Source organism: Maylandia zebra, linkage group LG17, assembly GCF_041146795.1.
Source record: "Maylandia zebra isolate NMK-2024a linkage group LG17, Mzebra_GT3a, whole genome shotgun sequence".
NCBI lineage: Eukaryota > Metazoa > Chordata > Actinopteri > Cichliformes > Cichlidae > Maylandia > Maylandia zebra.
This window is the reverse complement of record NC_135183.1, coordinates 29,296,021-29,309,319: the sequence shown is the minus strand read 5'-3', so window position 1 is coordinate 29,309,319 and position 13,299 is coordinate 29,296,021. Positions and strand designations below refer to the sequence as shown.

Below are 13,299 nucleotides of genomic sequence, written 5' to 3'. Positions count from 1 at the left end.
TATCATATCAGCAGGGATAAATACAAAGGATGGGGTGCATGGCATTTATAATTCCCTCCGTGTTTCAGGTGAGTAAATGACAGCCATTACACCCTGCACTCTCCCTCCTTTCACAATAGGGAGAGATGGAGGCTGCTGAACATAATCGTGCTTTTTAAAAAAGGCAGAGATCACAGAAGTACTTGATACCCTAATGTGTGGGGAGGAAGATGAAGACGCACTTGATCATTTACTGTGGCGGCACAATGGCATCAAATTATATATACAGTTTATATGTGTAAGATGGGTATCAAGGGAATTGGGGTGTCAGGGTGGGGGCCTTTGCATCTTCAAATTTTTACTTTAAAACCTTAATCATTCCACTAAGGAAAGACTGTCTTTGTTTTTCTTTGCTCCCTCTTTTACTCTGACTCCCCTTCTTCTTACACAATGCCAGGGGCATCCAAGTCAACCTGCAATGGGGAAAGTGATCATTTATTAAATCGGCAGAGACTTTTATTATCAACTAATTCTTCAGCCTAATCTCTATTCCTCTCTTTATCCCACTCTTTTCCTGCCCACTCCACTTGTAATTAAACAGGGATTCCACCTGCAGCTAAACTAAACCACTCCAAATGAACAGAGAGAGGGAAATTAAAGTGATAGCCCAATCCTGCTTCACAGCCTGTAGGGCACACTGAACTTCTCTTATCTTTTCTCTTCTTCCTCCCGGCTAGCTTCGTCTTTTTCTCCTTCCCTGGTGTGAGTTTGTTCATTAGTTCAGCACAGTGTTGGCAATCCTTTTGGCTGGGAAGTGAAATTAACAAGAAATAATGTGCTAAATGTAAGTAATGTGGTGCTTTTTGGTTATTTTCAAACCAACACATTGCAGTGCATTTGAGAACGATGTATTGCTTCTTACAGCAGAAGAAAGCAAAGCAGTGCCAGTGTGCATGCCACCATCTGTATTGTTTTAAAGTTTACAACTCAAGCTTTTTCAACTCCCCTCAAATACACCCACACCCACCCAGGGTAAAGCTACTGATCATTTATTCCAAGTGGTCAAGCAGCATTTTGTTTCTTGTTTACTTCGCCTTATAAATCCTGAATGTTCTTGTCTTCTAACGCAGAATGTGAGTTGATGCTTCATTTGCTTCAGTGTGACTTCCTTTTTTTGTCTTTCTGTATCGCACCTCCAGCTGGATGAAGGTGCGTTAAAGTCAAATGAAGTTAAAGTCAAATGAAGCGAGGGACACGTCAACGATCCACTGCCTCGTCACAGCCGACGTCCCACTCAATCCGTCAGCCACCAAACAATGGTATTATATCACAAACTCAGCTAACAGAGCGGGCCAGTGGCTGCAGGTTCAATATTGGTTTCATTTGACGTTCCAGAGGTTAAATGACAAAGCCATCTATTGCACTGTCAGGATTGTCAGCTTAAGACAAATGACTCTGTTACAATCAATCATTTTTATTTATCCTATCACTCCAAAGACAGTGAGCCCTCCGTTCAAAGAGAGGAAAAAAGCAGGTGAACAAGCTTGAAACAGTTTAGTTTATGCTTACTTAAATTTGGAACCAAGGTTTAAGGGCAAAAAGCAAAATCATATCAGCCACCTCATCCGAGGAAGGTCCCGGGTTCGTATCAAGGCTAGGGCCTTTCTCCTTGTGTCTACTTGGGTTCTCTCCAGGTATTCTGCTTCCTCCCACAGGCCAAAAATATGCATGTTAAGTTAATTAGCAATTCTAAATTTACAGTGAGCATGAATGCTTGTCTGTCTCTCTATTAGCCATGCACCAGATTGGCAAACTGTCCAGGGTGTACCCTGCCTCTCGCCTTATGACAGCTTCAACACCCCCACAAGCCCAAATTGGATAAGGCGAAAAAAGATGGATGCTAATGTTGTCCTATTACTGTACATAGTTACTGCAAGAACCAAGACATGTTGGTCAGTAAACACAAAAAAAGTACTTGCACAGAGTCTAAATCTGCACAGAATGCGTCATTGGGCCCTTGGATAAAATAAGGCCTGTATCATGAAGAAGGAGTGCACTGTTTGGACTATTTCCAGTAGCCAAGACGCTCAGAGATGATGGTGACTCACTTGAATGACAATTTTTTAAAAAAATCGAATTTCTGTCTTCTTTTATTTAGTGATGTCCTTGCAGAAATTAGTTGAACAAGACTGTGAAAACAGACTGAGAAACATACTGCAACAGGGAAAAAGTTAACAAGTGAGACAACGGGAGAAAGAAGAACGGGGTAACATTAAAAATGGGACTTTGTATCAGGGAAGAGTTCGCTTCAACCTTGTCTGCCCCACTTTATTGACATTTTTCAGAAGCTTGTCAGGCAGCAGTGATCGCGACATATCAGCTCTCTTCACTTGCCTTGTTAGACCACAATGTGCCTGTAGCTAAACTGGGACACAACATAATATGCACATCTAAACACCCTCGTAACTTCCATCTGCACACTAGAGAGGTGAGAGAAGCCAAATTCCAAGAGATGTGGTAGAAAGTTTCCTGCTGACAAAAATTAAAGGACGCTTGTACTAAACGTCTTGGATGAGATGCAAAGGCGCAATACTTCTACAAATTGGCTTGTCGGATTTCCCTTGGGGGGGTAAAAAAAATAAATCCATTTGACTTTGAACGATCTCACCCACTATGGTACACATTTTCAATAATTCACACTTACAGATCTACATTTGCTACGGTGAACATAAATAATTTAGCACAATGAGCGTGGAAGTCACAGTACTTTCCAGCAACGGTTTATATGCTGAATGAGAAGCTTTAGTATAGGTGGGGAAAAGAAATACCCAAGCACGAGGGCAATTTAGGAACATGGCAGAAAACAATCTAACCACTGGCTCACAGCTCAGTGGCTGGCAGGATAAGTTAATGCATTTGCTGTGTTTGCTGTAGGGTAATGGTATAGCTATGGGAACACTAAAAGATGAATTGAAAGAAAAAGACACAGCAAACAACCTCTGGAACAGCTCTCGAATGCCCTCAAACACATGTCAAGGCTTGGCACAGTCAGCTGCTGACTAATGTGCTTTGCCATTAAAATCATATTAATAGAAATTACATTCTCCTGATTGGATCCAAGTTGTTTTTACTCCAACTGACATAAAACCCTACTTAGAGCAGTGGTTCTCAGCATTTTTTCTGGCATGAACCACTTCAAAAGCTGAAAAAGATTCCCGCACCACACGCCACAATTTTTCAGTCATTAAAAAAAGATCCGACTTAGCTTCAGCTTTGCCTTCTTTATTTTCCTATTCAAAACACATTCGTTTGATTTAATTTAATTTTTCCCGAGTCAAACAAAGATCACAGTTTCAGGGCCACAGACTTAGCCGTAGTGTTTGTGGACATGTACCATATTCTTGTTATAATTAAAAGTTATGATTCTGTGCATTTCACCAAAGCCATTAATGGAAAGCTTGCAAGATTAATGCAACGAGATCCCTCTCTTTGATTGGATGACCTTTATTTATTAAATATGGAAAAGAAAGAATGTATGCGTTAAAATAAGCTTTTTATATCAGAACTAGTCACAATTCATCACTTCAGAGGGGCAACGAATATATTTATAGCTTTTACTAAAAATGTTGCTGTGTGGTGTGCACTTCAACTCCCTTTCACTAATGGTGAAATGATCCCGGAGATCCAGTGACACCTCCTCATTCATTCTACCCAGGTGTAGTTGACAGATGAACCAGTGTTAACAGAATAGCAACATAATAACGGACTACGCTACCAGCTCATATTAACAGTGGGATTGACCTGCCCTTGTCACTCAAACTGCAACCTTAGCATCCATAATGACACCCAGTTCTATAATCTAACTGTCCCCTTTATACCAGAACACCTATTTAGCCCACTAATAGGATGACTTGTGCATGCGCGTGTGCACATGTGTGCGTATGTGTGAGTGAAAAGAAGATCCAATTAAAGGACAGCCAATCACTGAATTAATGAGGGGAAGGCAGGGATGACAGATTACTTTACTAATATGGAATTGGGGGGGGGGGGGGGGGGGGGAATGGGGGCGGTGGGAGATTGGGGGATGGTGCTTGGTTTAAATGACAATGGGGAGTCAGATACAGTTAGAAATGGGATACAGATGGAACGGAAGGGGGGACAAGAGAAAACACAAAAGACTGAGCCCTCATGTACTTTCATTTGAGAAAATATCAGGGGCAACAAGAGGCAAATTCTGTAACCCTGAAATAAAACAAGACTAACAAACATCACACAGTCACAAGATGGAGCAAAGAGGCAGGAAAAGGCAGCAAAATGAATAAATAAAACACGCAAGGACACGAAAGAAATACAATGTCGACATCATTTTGAGAACACACAATACAGCGTGAGAATGTGTGTTTGTCTAAGTGTTTGGCCAGCTTCCTTCTCTAATGAGTGTATAATTTGACACAGACAAGCAGGGTATAGTGTGACTCTCAGCACGATAGTCAAACCCTGAAGGCTGATTTATACTTCTCTGCCAAGATGTTCCAGTAGTTCTGCCCCATTGTAACTTATTTATAATTGATTACAGTTAATTGCCAACTGATTTAGGCAAGACAAAAAGACTATAAATACAGCGTGACACACTTAAAAAGTAATCATTACTTTAAATGCACTTTTAAATTAAACTGTAATTCTGCACAGAGACTTTATAGCTACTGTTAATTTTCTGCTGTCATCCTTGGCTGGGTTTTTCTTTTTCTTTGCAATGAGAGTGACAATATTCACCTTTACACTGAAGATGGCTCTGCTAGTTAAATAGCAGATACCAATACACACGTTCTGTCAAGGATAAAGAAAAAAAACACTGGGCTGCAGAATCATTATAAGGCCCAACTATTCATGTTTGCTTTCTTTCATTCCCGGTGTGATTTCAGAGTGATGATTGCTGGGGGAACAAAGAGTGGATCTCTCTAGCATTAATAGACAGACGAAGCTTCCAGAGCCTTTTCCCATCTTTGTATAAGTTGTCTTCATTGTAAATTTTGTGAAAGAGAAATATGAGCAACAAAGTAGTTCAGCTTTATTCAGGTCAACTTTACTTCCAGCAGAATCTCAAACCTCAAAGCCTCTGCTTGAATCCATTTCTACTGTATCTTCTTCTAGGAGAGGTCTCGTCCCTCATAATGATACGCTTAATGTTACGATTATGTGACTTGTGTGTTATCAGAATCAGAATGGGTTTTATTGCCAAATGTTGAGCGGGTTTACAACATTAGGAAATTGCTGCGGTGCTTCAGTGCAAACATACTGTTATAAATTACTCTTAAATAGACATGAAAAATAAAAATAAGAATAAGAATTAAAAGTGCTAAGTAGATAGATAGATATATACATGATATATACATGAGTGCAGGTGGTGATCAGTGCCAAACATGGAATGATGCAGTGAACACAGCGTAGGGTCATGTGTTAGTGGTGGGAACAGTCATACGGTTATTGTTCATGTGTTCAACAGCAGAGGGGAAGAAACTGTTCTTATGGCGAGAGGTTCTGGTGCGAATGGACCGGAGCCTCCTGCCTGAGGGGAGCAGGTCAAACAGACTGTGTCCAGGGTGAGAAGGGTCAGCTGAGATCCGAGCTGCACGCCCCAGTGTCCTGGAGGTGTACAGGTCCTGCAGAGATGGGAGTCTGCAGCCAACCACCTTCTCAGCAAAGCGCACAACACGCTTATGTTATCTCCTTTACAGTGATGACATCTCAACCAAACCGAGCAACTATATAAGATGTGCTAGATAATCCTCTCCACTTCCAACAACCCAAATGAGAGAAAGGTTTAAACATTGGGGTTTGATCCTGCCAGTTCTGGAGACTCAATCCCAAAACAGAGCAACCAATTATTGCAGCATGTCATGCCCAAATACCATACTAACACACTTTGTATTTTGTGTGCCAAATGTAGTACAATAAGAATCATTCTTATTAACTTCTTCTTTACTTTTGACAAAAGAAGTGAGCTTTAAATTAATTTTTAATGCTCTTTCTCTGCGTCTTCTCCTCCAGTATAAGTATTTGACCTTCACTGTTCGGTGCCGAGTTCACACAGCAGCCAGAATCCAGAGGTATCCCCCCTCTTGGTCGGGCATCGCCAATAAGAAGGGGAGTAATTCAAGGCTATGCACAGTATGGGTCCAGCTACATCGACCAGCTTTGTTCTGGCCTCCTGTTGTGGGCACCCTTGGTCTTCTCCTTCTATCCCTTTTTGTATTTCTCCTTCTTTTCAAATATCATACTCTCCGTCTTTGAGTATCTGTGTCCCAGGCCCCAGAAACAGCAGGTGGCCTGTTGCTATTGACCAACTCGAGCTGTTTTAATAGCGTTTGACACTCCTGGGAATTGGCAAATGTGTATGTGTACGCTGGATGTTATTTTAAACTGCCCCAGTGATCCAGCAAATAGCGTGGTAGCCAGCACTGCGGTGTGCTAGGGTGACCACAACATGCCCTTTGAACTTGGCACTAACTGTTAAGGCTGACAGCCAAGAAATTTAAGGCAATCTGCGAATAAAAATCAGGCGCCAATTCTTTTACGTTGAAGCAGCAGATCTGCATTAAGGCCAAAAGCAAAGTAATGTCATGTATGTTAATGGCAAATCTTATGCGGGTAATTTATTTGTTGATTAAATGTGTGATAAATAAAAACAAACATGTATTATGTCAGATTATATCTTTGTTTGAGTTTGTAGACGACTTATGAAAAGCTGTTTTGGCCTGAAGCAATGCCGTGACAGGAAACAGTTCAACTAGACATTGCAGGAAAATCTTCAAGAACTAACTTGCTGAGAAAAAAAAAAAAAGACATGCTGTGCAAAACTATAATTTCAAAATACTGTTGCGACATGTTCTCGACATTTCACATGCAAGAATTTAGGTTCATCTCCTTCACTAATTGAAGGCACTTGGAAACAGCTCTGATTCACAGAAAAATCAGGACAGTGATGGCAAAGTTGCATATTTTAGCTGTCTAATCGACATTGAGAATTACAAATAGCTAGTTTATACTGCTTACTTAGGACACACTGAGGTATTACATTGAAATAGAACATCAATAATGGACTTAAAATAGCGCTAACCTATGAAGGTGTTGCTCAAACATAAAGCAAATAAATGAAACAAAGTTACTCTTAGTTGTATGTCTCATCCTTTTCTATAAACACTTCAGGACTAAAGAAGAATGTGTGTTTGTGCACTGGATTTATCTGTGTATTTATCTGCATATTCCATGTGGGGTGTTCATTAACTGCTTTCTCTATTTGTATGTATGGTAATTCCCAAATGTTCCTCCCAAACAGTTAGTGTAGGTTAGCGCCGCAACTGGGCTAATAGACTAATTATTACCAAGGCCTTATGCAGACACACACACGCAAACACAGACATAAAGCACACACGCACAACGACTACAGGACAAAAAATACTCCACTCCATGCTTCTTTTTTTCAATATAAGCTAATTGGCATGCAAATTAAAAAAATACTAAATTTGTAACACGATGTTGTGCAATAAAAGCGAGACATAAAGAAATCTAACGAGGGTTAGTGAGGGTAAAAAAAATGGAAGTCAAATATTTTTAATAATTCATTTGTTAATCTGTACTATTTTTTATAAAGCCAATTACATGGACTACAATCTAAGAGAAAGGGAAATAAAACACAAATTCTCACACTGCTGGTTAACAGATTTGCACAAAAGAGTAGTAATTGGATGCCGTGACAAATAACATCCTAAATGTCCTTATTTTGCTCACTTGTGTTCCTTTGCTTTCCCGCTCGCTCTACAGATGGGCTGACGAGGAGAGGCAATGAGAGCACCATCTGAAAGGGCACCTTCAACTCACTGATATTTTAAAAGGTTATCACGATAATCTGGCCACTTAAAATGTGCACACATTTACACACGCATTCACACACACACACACACATACACACAAACAAATTGCAATGCACTACATTAGTAAATAGTGACACTTCCACGGTGCCAGAGAGGTCTATAATCCTCTGGAAGCTACAAACAATGTGCAGGGGTAACAACTGATGCCAACAAAACAGCAGTGGCCTTCTGTGATTGTGGGTGGCAGGAGATAAAGCGGCGAGAGAGCGAGCGTGAGAGAGGGAGTGATATGCACATTATCCGTACTTCAGAGCTCCTGCAAAATTATTTCTAACAGTCGCATTAATAATGAACAGCAAACAGAGACAGCGATTCACTGGTGGCTTGATTTGGCCTTTATGATTTAATTGCTAACAGTGCCTCGTGGAAAGTGTTGCAGCGGTTAAATGTAACTAAATAAATGCTGCAATTAGATGCAGTTCTGAGGTGCTGATGCGCTACATCGGCAAAAGCACTAAGTCACCTGCAGATTGCCCTTACAGGAGCTGCTTGGCCATGGAAACCCATGATGTGAAGCTCCCAGCTCATAACTTTTGTGGTGATGTTAACACCAGATGAGGTGTGGAACTCTGCGCCTCAGCATTCTGTAATCCTGCTCCCATAACGTTATGTCGTCTGTCAATTCGAATTGCTGTGGGTCCAAAAATATATCCACTTTCCAAAAAACTGACTTGTTACAATTGTGGGATCCTATTACAGGAGCACAAATTCTCCCCAAATGACCCATTCTTCATGATTTTAAAGGCAGAATGCATTGCTGGGTGCGTGATTTTATTCACCTGTGGCAATGGGACTAAAATTAAAGCTGAGTTCAAAGACTAAGAGGTGTGGCCCATTACCTTTATTGTTGGTGCATTGTTAGGCCAAAGTTTAAAAAAAAAGTATGATCTTGTTGAGATATATAAGGAGCTTTTTACTATTCTATATAATATTTCTCTTCTGCATTGTCCCGTTTCTTTCCTCTCACCCCAACAGTTGGGGTGAGGGGTGAGAGCCTGAGCCTGGTTCTCCCAGAAGTTCCTTCGTTTTAAAAGGGAGTTTTTCCATCCCACATCCCAAGTGTTTGTTCATTGTGGCTCAACTGATTGTTGGCAATTTTAATGTATTATTGTAGGGTCTTTACCTTCAAATATGAATCATTGTGCAATGAGGTGACTGGTGTTCTTGATTTAGCACTATATAATTAAAATGGAATTTGAAATGAATCTACAGTATCTGTAAGTATCCATCAGTATGTCAACAGATTTTTCAGTTATTTTAATGCTGTATTGATAATTAAGCTACTATTGGTAGCTTCAGTTAAGCAAAATGTGTGCTTATTTCTTTGACTGTAAATGAATTTGTCGTTTTATGATTGTGACCTTGCTTTGGTCATCATGCTTTTGTACATGTAAATTACGATACAAGTCCATGCCTGTGTTTTGTGGTGAATATAAAGAGAACGTGAACATCTAACATAGTCAGCCAGTCAGGGAGGTGTCCATTTACGTGACTTTTCGTGGTGCTATTTTGGCAAGGTTTTGCCTCTGATAGGTGTTCGCCGACTCTGTGTCTGTGTCCATTACATAGAGTGCTGCTATTTCACTCCACATTCCATGTCATCAAAGGTACCAAGAGAGATGTGTGAATCTGCCTGCTCAGACATACACACACCAGCACACACCAAAGTGGACTAAGACCACTCTTCTCTCTCGCCATAATTCAACACATTTATTCACTCCAGCTCTACCCTCACAGCCTGTTTCTATAAAAAGACATGGTCACAACATCCAATGGTCCATCTAATCCTCTTCCCTCCTCTAGTCAGGCTGTAATGAAATCCTCTATTGCCATACCAAAGGTTATTCTACCCTGTGACATAAGAAAATGATAAATGCCAGTGGTTATGATACTGAGTCAGCAGGGAGGAGTTTTGATGTATGTGTTTGTTTGTGTGTCTGACCTGGGTCTCAGACATGACATAGAGGTAGTGATGGTCAGAAGAGAAGGCCATGTCTCTGAGGATGGGTCCATTCTCCACAGCCTGCACAGTCTCATACTGAAGGGCACGGGAGGAGCCATCTACACGAATCTAAAAACGAGAAGAGAAGCACATTAAAAGATTAACATACTGCATTTATTATACATTTTCAATCACTCTTTCACAACCATTGCGCTCATGGGTACTGCAATCATGACATTAAAACTTCACATGAATCAACTGCTAAGTCCAATTACATAAATGTGTAACTGAGTAAATGGCTAAAGACATAACATCGAAATAAAGAACAGCTGAGGTGCAAATAAGAAACACAGGAGAGAAAACGGTTGCCTTCCAGGAAGGACTTGGCAGTGGAACAAAGGTGGTATCTAGGACAACAAAGTGTGCAAATACAAATGAAGGAATCGTTTAAAAGGTAATTTTGGATGTTTTTATTAGCTAAACTGCCCAGGATATACTGACTTGGGATTTTTGCCTTGCATCAAGGCTGTCGGTGCTGTTGCTGAGAAGGACATCTTTCTCTATCACAGTTTAAGCCATTCAAAAGTGATTATGGTAATAAGGCATCTGGGCAAGAGGTGTGGTCTATGGGCCCCTAGGTGAGTTTATTCAGCAGAAAGTGCATGGAATTGAGCCCACGCACACTTGCTGATGTGATGGAAGTGGTCTGGGTTGTGCCAGAACATCTGCTTACATTGTGTTTCTCTCTCTCTCTCTCTCTTACTCTTACACACACACACACACACACACACACACACACACACACACACACACACACACACACACACACACACACACACACACACACACACACACACACACACAATCAGATTGATTGTGTGTGCTGCAAATGATCCTTTCCAAATCTTGTCCTCTGGCTCCATTTTTCCAGTAACACAAAGTCCTGACTCTACCTAACTAAGCAACTTTCAGCACCCAATAGAATAGACAAACACACACAGACACACACGCACAGCCCTTTCTGGGTTTTTTTGACAGGTGTGAACTAAGTCTTGTTAAAGTTGTGATGACTCTTGGTAGTTCTTTGTGCTCTTCAGCACTTACGGGTTCACAGGTAACAGGCATAAACAGGAGATAATTGGATAGGAAGCAGATGGTCGACTAGACAGATGAGTCATTTTTTGATTAATTATAATAACCCTAGGACATCATACTCTGTGTTCTGTCTGAATATCATAACCTGATACACCTCAAGTTAAAGTCTCTTTCAGGTCAAGTAGCCTGACTGAACCGTTCAATAAAAGGTGGTTATCTTTGTTAAAGGCTGGATAAAAAGGACTAGTGGGCATTTACGTTTTTTAAACTTCATCTTAAGATGGATTTTGAGGAAATTACTCTAAGTTTTTCTCTCTCTCATGCCTTTGAATTTCCATCACTAAACTTTTAAGGTAATGTTAAGAAACTCAATCAGGATGTTCTTTATAGTAAGTGACAATGTTAGTTGGTTCTACTTTTCCTTTACTCTCTACATAACAAAAACCAAAGAATCTGCAGCTCTTTATAGTTCAAAGCAACTTTCTTTTTGTCTTTGCTTTGACAGTCAACTATTGTAGAGCAAAGAAAGAAACCTACTATAAGTATACTGGCTGCAGCTTAAGTGCTGCCCTGTCCTGCTGTTTCTACTGATATCCCATTTCACAACATCGCATTTCTTTAAACAGACACCTTGTTTAACCCCGACTTCACCCCACTCTCCCTCCTTTTGTTTCTCATTCATTCTCCTTCCTCTCTCTTTTTTTTCAGCCTCCTGCTTGGCTCGTGTAGTGACCTCGATCTCAAAGAACCTTGAGTTCTTTTTTTCCACTGGGAGCCATTGTATGCAGGGTCAGTTGCAAAGAAAGGAACAGAAGGCAAATAGGAGAGAAAGAAAGAAGAGAAGGAGGCAAGAAGAAAGAAACTTTCTTGTAAGCCAGAGCTCAATTCAGCAGGTGGGGTTATCTAATCTGCCCAATTGGGGATGTTAATTTTAGGTGCTAAGCATATACGCACAGCATTCATCATTTGTGCATGTGCATGCATGGAAACATGTATCAGTTTACCTCAACAGCATGTGATAAAGGTCTCAAGTCATTTGCTGTGTAGAGTTAAAGGGCTGACAGTCTATAGCGGTCACTGGATGTAGAGTTTTATTGTGTTGGGAGAGATCCACAGTCACCAAGGAGCGAAGAGGCTTCAAGGGGAAGTTCCTGTATATTATCCCTCAATCTGACCACCAACAAAACAAACGAGCCACCAGGGAGCATGGAGCACGTCTGCAAGAATGCAACGCTAGCTGGTTTAGTCACACTGGGACCAGAGGGGAACGCACAAGGGAGAAAGACTGATTTAAATCAAGGACCAGTGGTCTTGTTTGTACAATAATTGGCACATACAGAGGGGTTTGTAGCTTTTAAAACAGAGTTGTCTTCATCTTCTTTTATATCAATCTCTGCTCTTAGAAGAATTAATATAAAATATCCACTTAGTGCATGAAAAGTCCTTTATAATTAGACAAAAAAAGACTCAACAAACAAAACAGCATACTACTATACCACTTTTATTTTCTTGATTAAATGCTAAAATTAATGACATGGTTTGTTATGAACCTACTAATCCTACATTCATTATCAGAGACAGTAATTATGAATATATCTTAAAGTATTTTTTTTTTCATCAGCCTCAAATCATTAAGGCAGCCACACTGGTGCTAGCCAATATTATCAGATTCCTTTTCAACAGTAATAAAGTGGATTAGCTGTTCTATGCTAAATGGATTACAATGCTAATCTCTGCTATCACATTAGCACTACACAATAGACATTCACTGCCAGACAGACTTCATTTTGCCTCAGAGTAGTGGGAAGGTGAGGGATGCTCTAGGCCCACATATAGATGAACATGAACATGCAAGTGATTGTGTGTGTAGAAACATTAGCAGTTCACTGTCTCTCCCTTTCACACTCCTATACGCACACATACAGGCTTCCTGGCTGGAGATGCTTGTAGGAGATACTCTGGGAAGAGCCGGGAAATTTACTGGCACTTTTGACTCAGGGCGCACACACAGAGCATACAATATTTTTTTATATTCCCGACTGTGCCAGGAGGACCATGCAACTGATTCACACCATCACAGTTCACATATAGGAAAATCCTCCACAGAGTGACTACTTTGTCCAGATATAGCATCCACCTAGTGGCTGTGACAGACAACTACAACAGCTGCTATTATGAGCAGTCGGCTCTGCAGTGACAATGTTGTAGAGACACAAATAGGATCTTGTCTCAGTGATCATACTGTCTCAAGAATACATTTAGTGCATATAAAATATTTTTATATAGGCCTTTAAAGCTATTGGGCCCGACTATTACAGTCTTATTTGCAATCCACCAAAAAAGCATAAGCAG

At 40.5% G+C, this 13,299-nt stretch overlaps 1 protein-coding gene across 3 annotated transcripts in view; it reads right to left on the bottom strand.

Moving 5' to 3' along the window:
- Window positions 1-13,299, bottom strand: part of plxna4 (plexin A4) — a 244,758-nt gene that overhangs the window by 99,234 nt on the left and 132,225 nt on the right. For all 3 annotated transcript variants that reach the window (XM_076875467.1, XM_004548251.3, XM_004548250.3), the window contains exon 4: window positions 9,853-9,981. In XM_076875467.1, coding sequence (XP_076731582.1) covers window positions 9,853-9,981 — 129 coding nt within the window. The remainder of the gene's footprint in view (window positions 1-9,852; window positions 9,982-13,299) is intronic.